Consider the following 12,609-nt stretch of genomic DNA (forward strand, 5'->3'; position numbering starts at 1 on the left):
GGCTCAAATTGCACTCAATAGTGAAACTGAATAAGTGGTACAGATCGGGCACAAAACATTACACAGGCAAATAGGTCAAGGGTACTTTAGTCAGTACCTTACACTTTCCCATGTTAAATCTAAAAATAATAAAAATGTCATAGTGTTAAAATACTTAAGGTTTGTGTCCCAGTACACTAGAGTACCTTACAGATGCCTTTAGAACAATGAACCAAAAAATATACTAAACCAAGAGGCTAAAAGCAGCTTATCACAGGTGTTTAAACATTTCTGGTTAGTGTCAGCCACTGGTAACCATGGACTGGCTTTGTGCAAAGCAAACTTCCCTGTAGCCATGATTTCTAAAGAGCCATGGGGTTGTGGACAGGCTTCTTCTAGCCCAAACACTTCCAATGGTCATTTAGCAGGCACAATTATGCCATTTAATTCCACACTGATAGAACATCATGCAGTTGCCTAATCCAGTGGAAACCTGTAAAGGAGCTTTCTGCTTTAGACAATCCCCATTTGTTAGTAGAGTGCCTTAAAAATAAGCTGATCAAAAAAGCATCTCTCTACTGGGACCCCCAGGGATCAGTTGCACTCTTTTGGGAAACCTGGCAATAAGTCTTCAATTTACCTGCAGTGCCACTACAGGGAAAAAAAACCATTACAAAGTGCTTATACAAGTCAATGGGTTGCCTGTACAATGTAGGGCAAGTTCTCCAGATAAACACTCTGCAGGGGGACATATTGGGCCCAGGTACCAGGAAGAAGGCTGGGCCCAATACATAACACTGCAGCTCAGCTTATCACTGGTCAAGGTGGGACATCGCTGTAGTGAACAATTAGCTGAGCTGCAGGGTGACATGTCAGCCCCCAGAAGCAGAAAGAGGATCACACCGGGGACTGGAGCAGGACACTGAAGGCGGTGGTGAAGCGCTGGAGGGGAGTAAGAACTTTTTTTTATATACTACACAATGTGCTTAGTTAAATAAAAACCCTCCTGCCAGATAACCCTTTTAAGTACAAATGAACAGAAAAGAAAACAACTCTCAGTTCTTCTTACAAGCACTTTTAGACAGTAAAAGGAGTGCATATAGCTTATGTCAGCATCAGACAAACCTGGGCAGATGCCAGGGTTCACAGGGATTGGCAGGGCCCAACATAATATGTTAAATCCCTTTAAATCAATTATAACACACGGGGGGCCTATGGTTACACATACACCTGGAGCCGGCCTTGGGCGAGAATTGGGGAGGGGATGCAGAAACACCTCCCTTATAAAAGTACAATGAGATAACATTGACTCCATAGCTGCCTATAATTCTCTGCTTTTCTCTTATCACATCAGTATAAAACCCTGGGATATAACAACTCCACTCTTTTACATGCACACGTTAATAGCGTGATCTATAGAATACAGGCTAGCGAGCTTAAAAACAGATTATACAGATTTGCTGTTCCCCTAGGATTTGGGGCTAAGAGCTAATGACTTACCATTCCTCTGCAGGACACATCTGCTCCTGATCACCCTCACTGGCTTCTTCCTGGGCTAATTCTTGTTCCACTGCTTCCAACTCAGCAGATGTCCTCTCTAGCAATGCTGACACAGCATCCTGGCACAAAACAGAGTAAAAGCAGTCAGCAGTTGATCATGAAAGGAAAAGCGGGCAGGAAAAAAGAGCAATTATGACTGCAGCTCCCTAATCTTTAATTGAAATTCAGTTTGACTTCTGTCATCTGGTATCAGCCACTGCGGCAAAATGAAACAGTATACAACCTCTGAAATAAAACCAGTCAAATTTCTGATGTCGGGCTATTCTTTTACACTCATGCTTCAAAGGCAGATGTCAGTTGACAGGAGTCAATTACTCTCATCTTTAGGTCTGGGAAAAAAAAGGTACAAAAAGGATTCTGGAAACTTTAACTTTTCATAATAGAGTAACCTATGCCCTGTAGATGAGCACTCTTCGAATGACGGTAAGGGTGCTCGTGTGATATTGAATTTAAGAATCATTTTGTAGAGGATGACCTATTTAGTAAAGAAGAAAAAAAAAACACCAAAGTGCTTCATCTAACATGAACCAACCAATGAATATTCAGCTTTTTTTTTTATTTATATTGGCTTATAACCATAACTAAGTACATACTGCACTGGAATGGAAATAAAGCACTTGTGCATCAGTTTTGCCTTCTGACCTTCATAGAGGACAAAGCTAAATTGTGGGGTGAACTGTGAAGATGGTAAATGTGTTTATGGGTAGAAATTCCTTACAATTGTGCTAATGTGATATGTTATTATAGGACTATTTCCTGTTAATCTATATTGTGACTAAAAGTAACATTATTCAGTTACATTAAAAAAAGAGTTGCAAATGTATTCACCAAATTTTTACCTGGCCTGTAATGTAAAATATCAAAAGGAATAACTGCACAATCTGCCCCAGTGAGATGTTATATTATCTTATAAGGGGAACTAAAGGCACAAATAATGCACCAAATGCTACATCTAAAAACAAAAAACGAACATAGTAGAAATAATTTGTAATTGCTGCGACATGGTTGAAAGTGGCTCTGCGTATGCAACAAGATCACGAAGGAAGAACAAATCTGTACATTTATATACTTGATAATCCTGTGTAAAATCGGCCCTGTCACTTTAAAACACTTTTAACATGTCGACTGTTCACGATAATGAGCTGGGAGAAGTGCGTGCTAAGCTCGTTCTTTCCCGGCTCTGTGCCAAGGGACCGAGAGAGTCACAACGTAAGACTATGGAACCATCTTGGAAAGCGAGAAAAGAAATGCTCAGCCACAACATTCTAGCAGTCTTTATGACATGTCACTATACACAAAAGGGCAGCTTGTCAGAAAACTGTACATTCTGTGGAGAAGCAATAAAACTCACGTGTGTGCAGGATGTGCATCCATGATATCCAGGGGCCTAATCCAGACCTCAAGGTGTAGCATCTACATACTCCTAATAGGCCCTGTCAGGCATAATACACTGCCATTTTCACTACATCACTTAATGCCCCAAAATGACAAAGTGAAAATAGAATGTTATAAGTTCTTGCTAATTTAATAGCGAGTGGAAAAATGTTATATTACATAAGTATTCAGACCCTTTACTCAGTTACTTTGGCAGTGATTACAACCTCCGGTCTTCTTGGGGTTGATGCCACAAGGTTTGTACACCTAGATTTGGGGATTTTCTTTAATTTTTCCCTGCAGACCCTTTCAAGCTCTGTCAGGTTGGAGAAGGCTGTCTTTGAAAGCCATTTGCAGGTCTTTTCTAGATGCAGGGCTTATGCTGGGCCACTCAAGGACTTTATGGTGCCCATAAAAATACAAGCCCCAAAAATTACAAACTCTTATTAGGCCACACAGATAGAAATATTAAGTAGTTGTGGCTCTTGAGAGGCAGTGATGAAATATATATATTATATATATATATATATATATATATATATATGAATAATCCAACAACTGGGTGTTACCATTCCCCCTGTAACTAAACAGTGTCACTGTCAGCACTGATGCAATATTATCAGACGATAAGCGAGCACACCACCAACGGGTGTCAAAATGCTTATACATTTTAAGGAAGAAGAGCAGAAAATGGCAAGCCCAAATGTTCCTGAATTCCTGAAGTCAAGGACGCATAGTGTCTAAAACAGACATGTCAGGAAAAATAAATAAAAAGTATAAATCTATATATATATATATCTCTATATCTATATATCTATATATATATATGATTCTGTCATTTGCATTTCATATATATATATATATATATATATATATATATATATATATATATATGAAATGCAAATGGAAAAATTTGTTTCCTTCTAGGTACCAGCTAGAATATTAAATAAAACAAATCTGAAAACCAAACTGACAGTATAGGTTAACTAAATACATAAATATTTGTAATTACTTGTGACCACATTCTAATCTACAGAGCATCAGGCAACCTTGACAAAACATCAGTAGCTTACCAAGTCCAAAGCAGCAGGCCGTGTCTTGTCTAATACTGACTTTTCAGTAGTCTCTTTTGGATGATGAATGGCACTGCAGGGCATCAACGTGTGCCACCGAGTATATACTTCATTTATGAATGACAGGTCTGCCAGATTGATCTGGATGCCGGCCTGCACAGTGGAGAGAAAAAGACAAATAAAATAAGGACACATTTACTTTAACCTGCTTTTTAACTAATTGATTACTGAAAAGCTCTTTTAGCATCCTGAAAAGAGATATATATATATATATATATATATTTTTTTTTTATATTTCAGATGATTTTGCCAGCAACACCCAGTCAGCCTTAATAATCGAGTCCGCTGGGTCTCCGTTCTGTACAGGTCAAAAGGAATCATTTCTGTTTTCATTTTTTTTCGCCCACAGACATGCTTCGATCAATAAAAAACGGTGTCTGCTTTAAAGAAGTCATTTCTGCGTAGAATTCGAGGCAAGAGCTTGTGGAAATCCAGATGCAGCCCAGCTGAATGACAGGTTTACTAAGCGGTGCAGGGTTAAGTTACAAACTGAGGCACAATCTTCCCCATTTCTATAAGATTTGGAAACCAAGGGAAGATTATGTCTCGTCAACCAATCTTGTTGAATCAACCATGTGATTCTCCTCCCTTTTCTTATTTTTTTTTCTTTTCACTATTCTGTTCCCACTGTTTTTCCTTCTAATTCTATTACAATTCTTTTCTTATTCCCTTCTCTGGCCCAAGTGGCCTGACTGACTACTTACTACCTTAGATTTTCTACTTTCTTTTTATATTTTTCTCTGTTTTAGTTTTATAATGGTTGTAGCTACTCCCTGGCTATGCCTATATTGGGATTGATTCCCTCTCCAAGATGTACTTATTTACGAACCACCGGCTGAAGACTAAACTACACCAGGTCTTCATCTATGCTTATTTGTTAATACCCTTTTCCTTTAATTCTCTTGCGTTGGGAATGGCTTTTCTTTCCTAACCAAATAGTATAAACTTGTTTTGGATTCACAGTTTTCTGTCTGCAACTATATGAAAATGTTCATTTCGAAAAATTACAAATAAACAGTTAAAAAAAACAAAAACATTCATAATGTCTGGGTGTAGTTTTTACAGTCTATGCTGACCATACCTCTGTGGAATATGTTGGTGCTATATAAAGCTTATTACTATTATCCACATCAGGCATATGCACATCTAGCTTATCATTTGGACATGTGTAGTAACTAATACAACATATCTGCCAGAGGCACAATAAACCTTCAGAAGCAGCAGCAAGACAGAGATAAAACTAGGGATTTGTTTCAGGCCAGCTTCTGATTTGTCTTGGATTCAGAAGTGCCCTGACTGCCCATGCAAAGTATGTACAGGAGTAGGGACACTTGTTAACAGCAAGAGTCCCTGCTCATGAACAGTACACTGAGCTTGTGGTACACCCAACCCAGAGCACCCAACCCAGCGAATTTAGTGGGTGTAAGCTGCACTGCATACCGTATTCATGCTTACCTCATGGCTACCCAGTTTGCAGAAGCAGGGACAAAGCTAAACTAAAATAAAATCACAAAAACTTTGGATTTTCATGAATCCAAAGTGTTTTGTGAAATTTTGACCGAATCCAATATATACCGAATCAGTTCCTTTATCTACTTATACCTAATGCTTGCTGAAACACCTGAAATTTGGTCTGCTCTGTTTTCTTCCATATAGAGGCAGTGCTATTTATAATGTGGCACTGTTGTCTCTATGCACAAGATATAAGGGAACCAGGCAAGAAAACAGGTAGTATAAAGAAGGGGTAAAAAGAGAGGGCCTAAACTCTGAGGATGATGACACGGAGCGTGGCCCACAGTAGAACGCCATTGCTACTGACAAAGCTGTGATATCTCGAATATTTTCATGACTATAGCTAAGTAATTTTATAATAGTTATCCACTTGTAGCACAGTCATTTCCATTCTTCTCAATAAGCAGCAAGTACCGAATGACACAATTTCTATAAGTGTTGATTTCATTGTATATTGGAAGGAACACCCTCAGGTTCTGATATAGGAATGCTGCCATGCAGTTCAATGAATGATTGTTCACTCAGCTGAATGATACTTGATTAAAGACTTTGCTTTCATCACGTCTCTAATATTTATCCTCAGGCAGTGACATGCTGCAATTTCTGAATGCTACACAGATACATAAACAGAGATCCACTTGACTGGTAATAGATTTCAAGGGCCCTTGGTGAGTGAGAGAAACACAAGCAGGCCACACAAAGAAAGCAAGCAGAGATATAAGTCATATACCAAGCATTCCTCTTGATGGGTCCTTCCCGCTAAACACACGTCTACTCTCAGAGTCTTCTGCTGCATTACACTTTGTGAAATGGACACTCTGAATAGCTCATTAAACAGTATAGTCTCTGCCGCCGGGTATACTTTGGTCCTAAAGAGGCAGCTGATGTCATTTGAAGATGGGAGAATGGCAACACGGATATATCTGTATGGAAGGTGAGATAAAACAAATGTTAAGCGAGTATTTACTGTACATCTTAAATAGTCATATTGCATTTCATGTTACATAGCTCTAAGTCTCTATGACAATACAAAGCCATCTGCAACTCCAGAAAGTATTAGAAAAGGTTTCTATGATAGAAAGAATGATTCTACATTACTAATTCTCTGCAATTCTGGGGCCATAATTCACTGCAATGGTGTTTTATCTACGGTTACGACACTTCCCATGGCAGCAGGACTGTTTAGGCCTACAATTTATTTTTCATATAACTAAACATCCTTGTTTTTCCAAGGATATCCATGTTTTTATCCTAGCATTTTATATGAGCATTAAATATGAGCATTAAAGATTACAGGCGCGTTAAAGGAGATCTGTAGTGCTCTGAACTTCATCCCCTAGGATAGGTGATAAGTTTTAGATCGCGGGGGGTCCGAGCGCTGGGCCCCCCGCGATCTCCTGTACGGGGCCGCGGCAATGTACAGGAAAGGGGGCGTTCCATTCCCGCATGATGCAGCAGCCGGCACGCCCCTCCATGAATCCGATAGAGTCTACAGCAATGTAATATGTAGAGTTACAAAACAGGCTTTTGGGGGTTCAGTCCACGTTTCTACTGACAATTATCATGGTGGTTTCCTTTTCTGTACGTTGCACTTCATGGCAGATAACCCTTTAATATTTCCAAATAGAGGAATGGGGCTCTCTCAAACTTAAGAAACTTGGTAAGCAGACAGTCTTTCCTCCATGAACATTCCTAAAGAGTTTCTAAAGTAAGATTTTGACTTTTTTGGACTGTACTGACTTGAAGCTGAATAAAGAGAGGAAGCTAAAACTGGCAGTATTTGTAATGGCTTGATTAAATGCACATTTTTGAAATGCACTAAAAATACTTATGTGGATATTATTTAAAGGATAACTCAGCAAGTAAATACCTGTACAGAGCAACCATTGCTACCAGCTGCTAATAATTATGCATTAGTAGATGGAGCCTCCTACTTCTTCTCCATAGCATCTGTAGCCAACATAAGAATCACATTATTACATTCCACGGTGCTGGGTGTCGCACCAGTGTCATTTCCTAATGCGTAGTTATGAGTAGCTCGGAGCGCAAGCAATGGCCGCTCCATACAGGTATTTACATGCCGAATAAAAAAAGAAGTATTTTAGAAAAATGATTATTGTGCGCAGTGTTGCACTAATATAATTTTCAATCTAACTTTTACAGTTGCACTTTAAAAGAGTACCTGTCCCTAAACTAAACGTTTAATATATTGTTCCTTATGTAATTATAAGACACTGCTATTTACTTGATGTTAAAATTCTCAACCTTTATATGTTTTTAATGTGATTAAAACAATCACTAGGTGGCTCTGTTCTGTTTCCTGCCACAAGTCAAACAGTTAGTTTGGCCTACACTCGGACTTGCAGAAGTCCAAACTCAGGAAATGCGTTCGGGGCATGGTGAGGCACAGCTCTCGCAGGCTCCTGCCGGGAGCTCACACAATGTGAGCAAGGGGAAAGGTATGATACAGAACAGGAGGGGTGTTAGGAGTAGTTAGGGAATATAATCTGAGTTAGTTTAGAAAATATGGTTTCATGACCGGTACTCTTTAATGGTCTATTCACACGTACAGTATTCTGCGCAGATTTGATGCGCAGGATTTCAAGCTGCGTTCAATCAGTTTACATTGAAATCTGCAGCAGAATGTGAATAAACCCTAAAGGGGTATTCCAGCCATTACCATTCGTCCGTGGTATAGGTGATGAATTATTAATTGGTAGGAACCAAATCCCTGAGGCTACCATTGATCAGTAGAATGGAGGACCGTAGTTCCTCAACACCAGTATATGGATTGTATGGAGCACAGGCTTAGTAGGGGTAAAAAAAAACACAGGGAAGAAAAAAAATACACATATAAATGGAGGTCTTTAAATGTCTGATTGGTAATTACATATTTGTATAATTTATTATACATTTCCTATGAACCCCTGCACATAGATAGCACAAGAAAACAAGGTAAAATGTCAACACGTGAAGGTTCTGTTATCATAGCAATGCCCTCCCAGCCGCATAAATAGAGATGTGGTTAAGACACGTAAATGCCGTTTTCAGTTACTATTACTTTTATATGCTTGAAAGTGCTTACAAGACTTTTAATCCCCAAGAAAAAAAAAGCATGTGTGGCTGCAATCAAGAAAGGCAATACTAAGATGAAAGAGATAAATCAGACATCAACCATAACAGCAGTCTCCATTGTATATGCTTCCCCCCCTTTGAACTTAGATATCCAATGCAACACAAAGCACTTAGTACTTGAGAGGATTTTTTTTCCTTCAACTCTGTTCATGAAGGGAACTCTCTTCCTCTTTTCCTGAAGGTTGTTGAAGAAGGAGTCAAAGCGAACAGATGCTGTCTCTATAGTCTAACTGGGCTCCGAATGACTCAAACTGAATTAATTTTTTTAAGTATTTTCTTGGTATATTACAAAACAAACCAGACAAAATCTGGTACATGCTTTATCTCCTTAATACATACTTTACAAGTTAATGCAACCCAATAGAATAAAGAACTTTCTCTACTCTGAATAACATTTATCCCCAATCTTGCCTTGTCACTGTCCTTAAAAACGGAGACCCCCCCCCCCGATCAATCCAAATATGGATTAAAGCAATCGATCCATTAAAAAGGGTTTTGCCATAAGCAGATGTAATTTTTCTGTTAGACCCCAACAGATTGTATTAGGGGTTTTGTGTCGTTTCACAAACTTTTTTGATCATTAGTACAAAATATACTTTCTCAAGGCTTTTACTAAACCTACAAATATTTCAGGGGATTTCCCCATGTCCCCTAAAACATTTTCTGCAAACATCTTTTCCTTTATTTAATTATGAATAAGTGCACATAAAAAATCCCATCTGGAAACAACTGTAGAAAATCTGTAAACATCAGGGTCCTTTATCAGATAAGCTTAATTCCTTAGTCCTATAAGTCATCCTGGTGGTTACATCCAAGGTTATACTTACACTCTGGAGCCACACTGGACTAGAGTAAGATGCTTTCTTGTCTCTCCAATAATTATCACAAAGCTGGAATTTGCTGGATCATATCTAAAGAAATAAGAAAATTAATCCCTGAAAGGTACAGACAATGAAAGAAAATGTTCTGATGTTAAAAATTAGCCTACCTCAAAGATTCTCATACTGTGAGCTGCCCACATGTTCTAACAACTGGTGGGCACCTCACAGCATGGGAGACAGCGTGGAGAGCAATCGTACGCAGCACAGGCCTTTGGTTGCAGCAATCTTTTATTTAGCTAAATGTACTTTTATATCAGGCACATGAATTGAAAGAAAAATTAAATTAGATACAATTTACTATTGGTATGAACTTTGACTAAAGGTGAGGCCCAAGCCTCACCATGTTCAGTCTGTTGCAGTCTCAGAAGGAAAAGGTTGAGAGATTCTAAAGTTTCTAAGTTGTCAGACAGTTATCTAGCACATCATTTAGAACTTCTGTATCTATGTGTCAGGCAGTATGTGGTAAACAATACTGCTCTCGAATGAGGAATGAGAAAGGCATGAAACATTTTCTTCTTTAACCCTTTAACGACACAGGACGTAAATGCATCTCCTAATGTTTGCTACTCAACGCACCAGGATGTACATTTACGCCCTGTACATGATGCGAGCACTGGACCGCTGCTCATATCATGCGCTGCAGGTCCGCCATTAACCCCTCAGATGCCGTGCTCAATATAGATCACGGCATCTGCAGTAGTTATATTGGATTATCAGATCGCCGATGGCGCTGCTGTGTGGATCTGATCATCTAAAACGGAGGACAGAGGTCCCCTCACCTGCCTACGTCCATCTCCAGGGGTCTTCTGCTCTGAGATTGTACAGACCAGAGCAGAAAATCACCGATAACACTGATCAGTGCTATGCCTATGCATAGCAATGAACAGTATTAGCAATCAAATGACTGCAATAATTAGTCCTCTATGGGGACATAAAATGTAAAAAAAAAACATTTAAAATAAGTTAAAAAAATTTGAAAAATCCCCTCCCCAATAAAAATGTAAATCGACCCTTTTTCCTAATTTACTCCCAAAAAGCGTTAAAAAAAAAAAAAAATTTAAACATATTTGGTATTGCCTCGTGTGTAAAATGTCCGAATTATCAAAATATAATGTTAATGATCCCGTACAGTGAACGGCGTAAGCGTAAAAAAAGTCAAAAATTGCAGTTTTTTGTCACATTTTATAAAACATTTTTTTTTTTTTTATAAAAAGCAATTTAAAGATTTCATAAAAGCAAATTTAGTATTCGTAAAAAGTACAGATCACGGTGCAAAAAATGAGCCCTCATACAGCCGCATATACAGAAAAATTAGAACGTTATAGGTCGTCAAAATAGAGAGATTTTAAACATACTAATTTTGTTAAAAACTTTGCGATTTTTTTTAAAGCGGTAGAAAAGCATGTAGTCATGGGTATCATTTTAGTCATATTGACCCACAGAATAAAGAAAACATGTCATTTTTACCGTAAAGTGTACAGCGTGAAAACGAAAACTTCCAAAATGTTTCAATTTCCCCATACAAATAATATTTTTTTGGTTGCGCCGTACATTTTATGGTAAAATAAGTGATGTCTTACAGAGGACAACTGGTTGCACAAAAAACAAGCCCTCATACTCATCTGTGGATGAAAATATAAAAGAGTTATGATTTTTAGAAAGCGAGGAGGAAGAAACGAAAATGCAAAAATAAAATTGGCTCTGTCCTTAAGGCCAAAATGGGCTGTGTCCTTAAGGGGTTAAAGGGCAGGGTCACACAGGGCATATCTGTAGCATATTTGACTCTGCAAATGCGCCAGCGTCAGTGACAGAGGGACTGCAGATCGAGCTCTTGGCCGCGGCCAGGAGCTTGATCTGCAGTTCCTCTGTGACTGCCGCCGGCGCATCTGCAGAGTCAAATACCGCAGCGCCCTGTGTGACCCTGCCCAAAAGCAAAAATTGTGGAGCTCACCTAAGAGTTATCTGCACTTCAGCTGCCCCAAGCACTGGATAATCTTCACTAAATGCTGCATCTTCACAAGGCCTGGAATGAAATACAGAATGCCATAAGATGAAAACAAACATATGACAAGTGGATCCAAGTGACAAGTGGATCCAGGAAAGTCGTGCCTAACATGTTCTTTTAGTTCTGCCTATTTAAGCTGTTACCAGAGAAGAGGTCTGGTGAAGAGTTCTCCTTATTTTAATTTTTTTTTTTTATCTTTGTTAATAATAGCTTAATAAAAACTATGAAATAGTATGAACATCCTAACAATTAGGTCTCCAGATGTTACCATGTTTATAGTGCAGAAGACCTGTTTAACTATTTTGTAGACAAAAAGGTGGCCTATAAATAGCTACTGGCCATATGCTATTTTGACTGACAGCTAATCCTCTGTCTCCCCCACCCACAAACACATGGACACTCAGGCCAATCAAGTGTACATGTGTTTTTAATAAGGGGATAAACACTGGCAGACACCTCTAGTGGCAGTTTATGTCCCTTAAGATCCCAAAGGATCAGGTATGTTGAAATCAAATATGTCTGATCCTTTCTATCCCCAACGTCCATTATCAGGTGTAGGTGGGACACCCTCATTCACATTTGATGGTCAGCTAGACCTGCCTAAATTGGTAGGTTTTGTCTGATGTTCATCTAATGTGTAAGTGAAAACGCATTGAACACTTACGGCTTTATGCATGCTTCATATACACCACTATCACCCGCAACAGACTCATCAGAAACTGCAGCAGAAACACAAGCGGTCTTCTCTTCCTGAATGTCACCTGCAGACTTTCTTGGAAAGTCAACATCTGTAGATTAAAAAAACAAACAAATGACAAACAAGTAACTTCTGTAAGGCCCCGCTCACACTATAAAAATACTTCCGTTATGAACGCCCGTTATAAAAGGCCTGGAAATACAGCCGGTACAAAATCACTAACGGCCGTTAGAAAATCCCATTATAGTTTATGGGATTTTTCTAATAGCTGTTACAACCCGTTATCGCCCGTTATTAATAACGGCCTTTATTTTGTGACGGGCGAATGAACGG

The 12,609-nt window shown here is 38.9% G+C and overlaps 1 protein-coding gene across 4 annotated transcripts in view; it reads right to left on the reverse strand.

The window, feature by feature from the left end:
* The window catches only part of WWC2 (WW and C2 domain containing 2), a 154,177-nt gene that overhangs the window by 27,815 nt on the left and 113,753 nt on the right, over positions 1 to 12,609 (reverse strand). For all 4 annotated transcript variants that reach the window (XM_056560400.1, XM_056560414.1, XM_056560409.1 and 1 more), the window contains 6 exons: positions 12,244 to 12,367; positions 11,526 to 11,597; positions 9,521 to 9,604; positions 6,289 to 6,481; positions 3,987 to 4,139; positions 1,480 to 1,598 (listed from right to left, as the gene is read on the reverse strand). In XM_056560400.1, coding sequence (XP_056416375.1) covers positions 1,480 to 1,598; positions 3,987 to 4,139; positions 6,289 to 6,481; positions 9,521 to 9,604; positions 11,526 to 11,597; positions 12,244 to 12,367 — 745 coding nt within the window. The remainder of the gene's footprint in view (positions 1 to 1,479; positions 1,599 to 3,986; positions 4,140 to 6,288; positions 6,482 to 9,520; positions 9,605 to 11,525; positions 11,598 to 12,243; positions 12,368 to 12,609) is intronic.

The sequence above is a fragment of the Hyla sarda genome, chromosome 1 (genome assembly GCF_029499605.1).
Source record: "Hyla sarda isolate aHylSar1 chromosome 1, aHylSar1.hap1, whole genome shotgun sequence".
Classification (NCBI taxonomy): Eukaryota; Metazoa; Chordata; class Amphibia; order Anura; family Hylidae; genus Hyla; species Hyla sarda.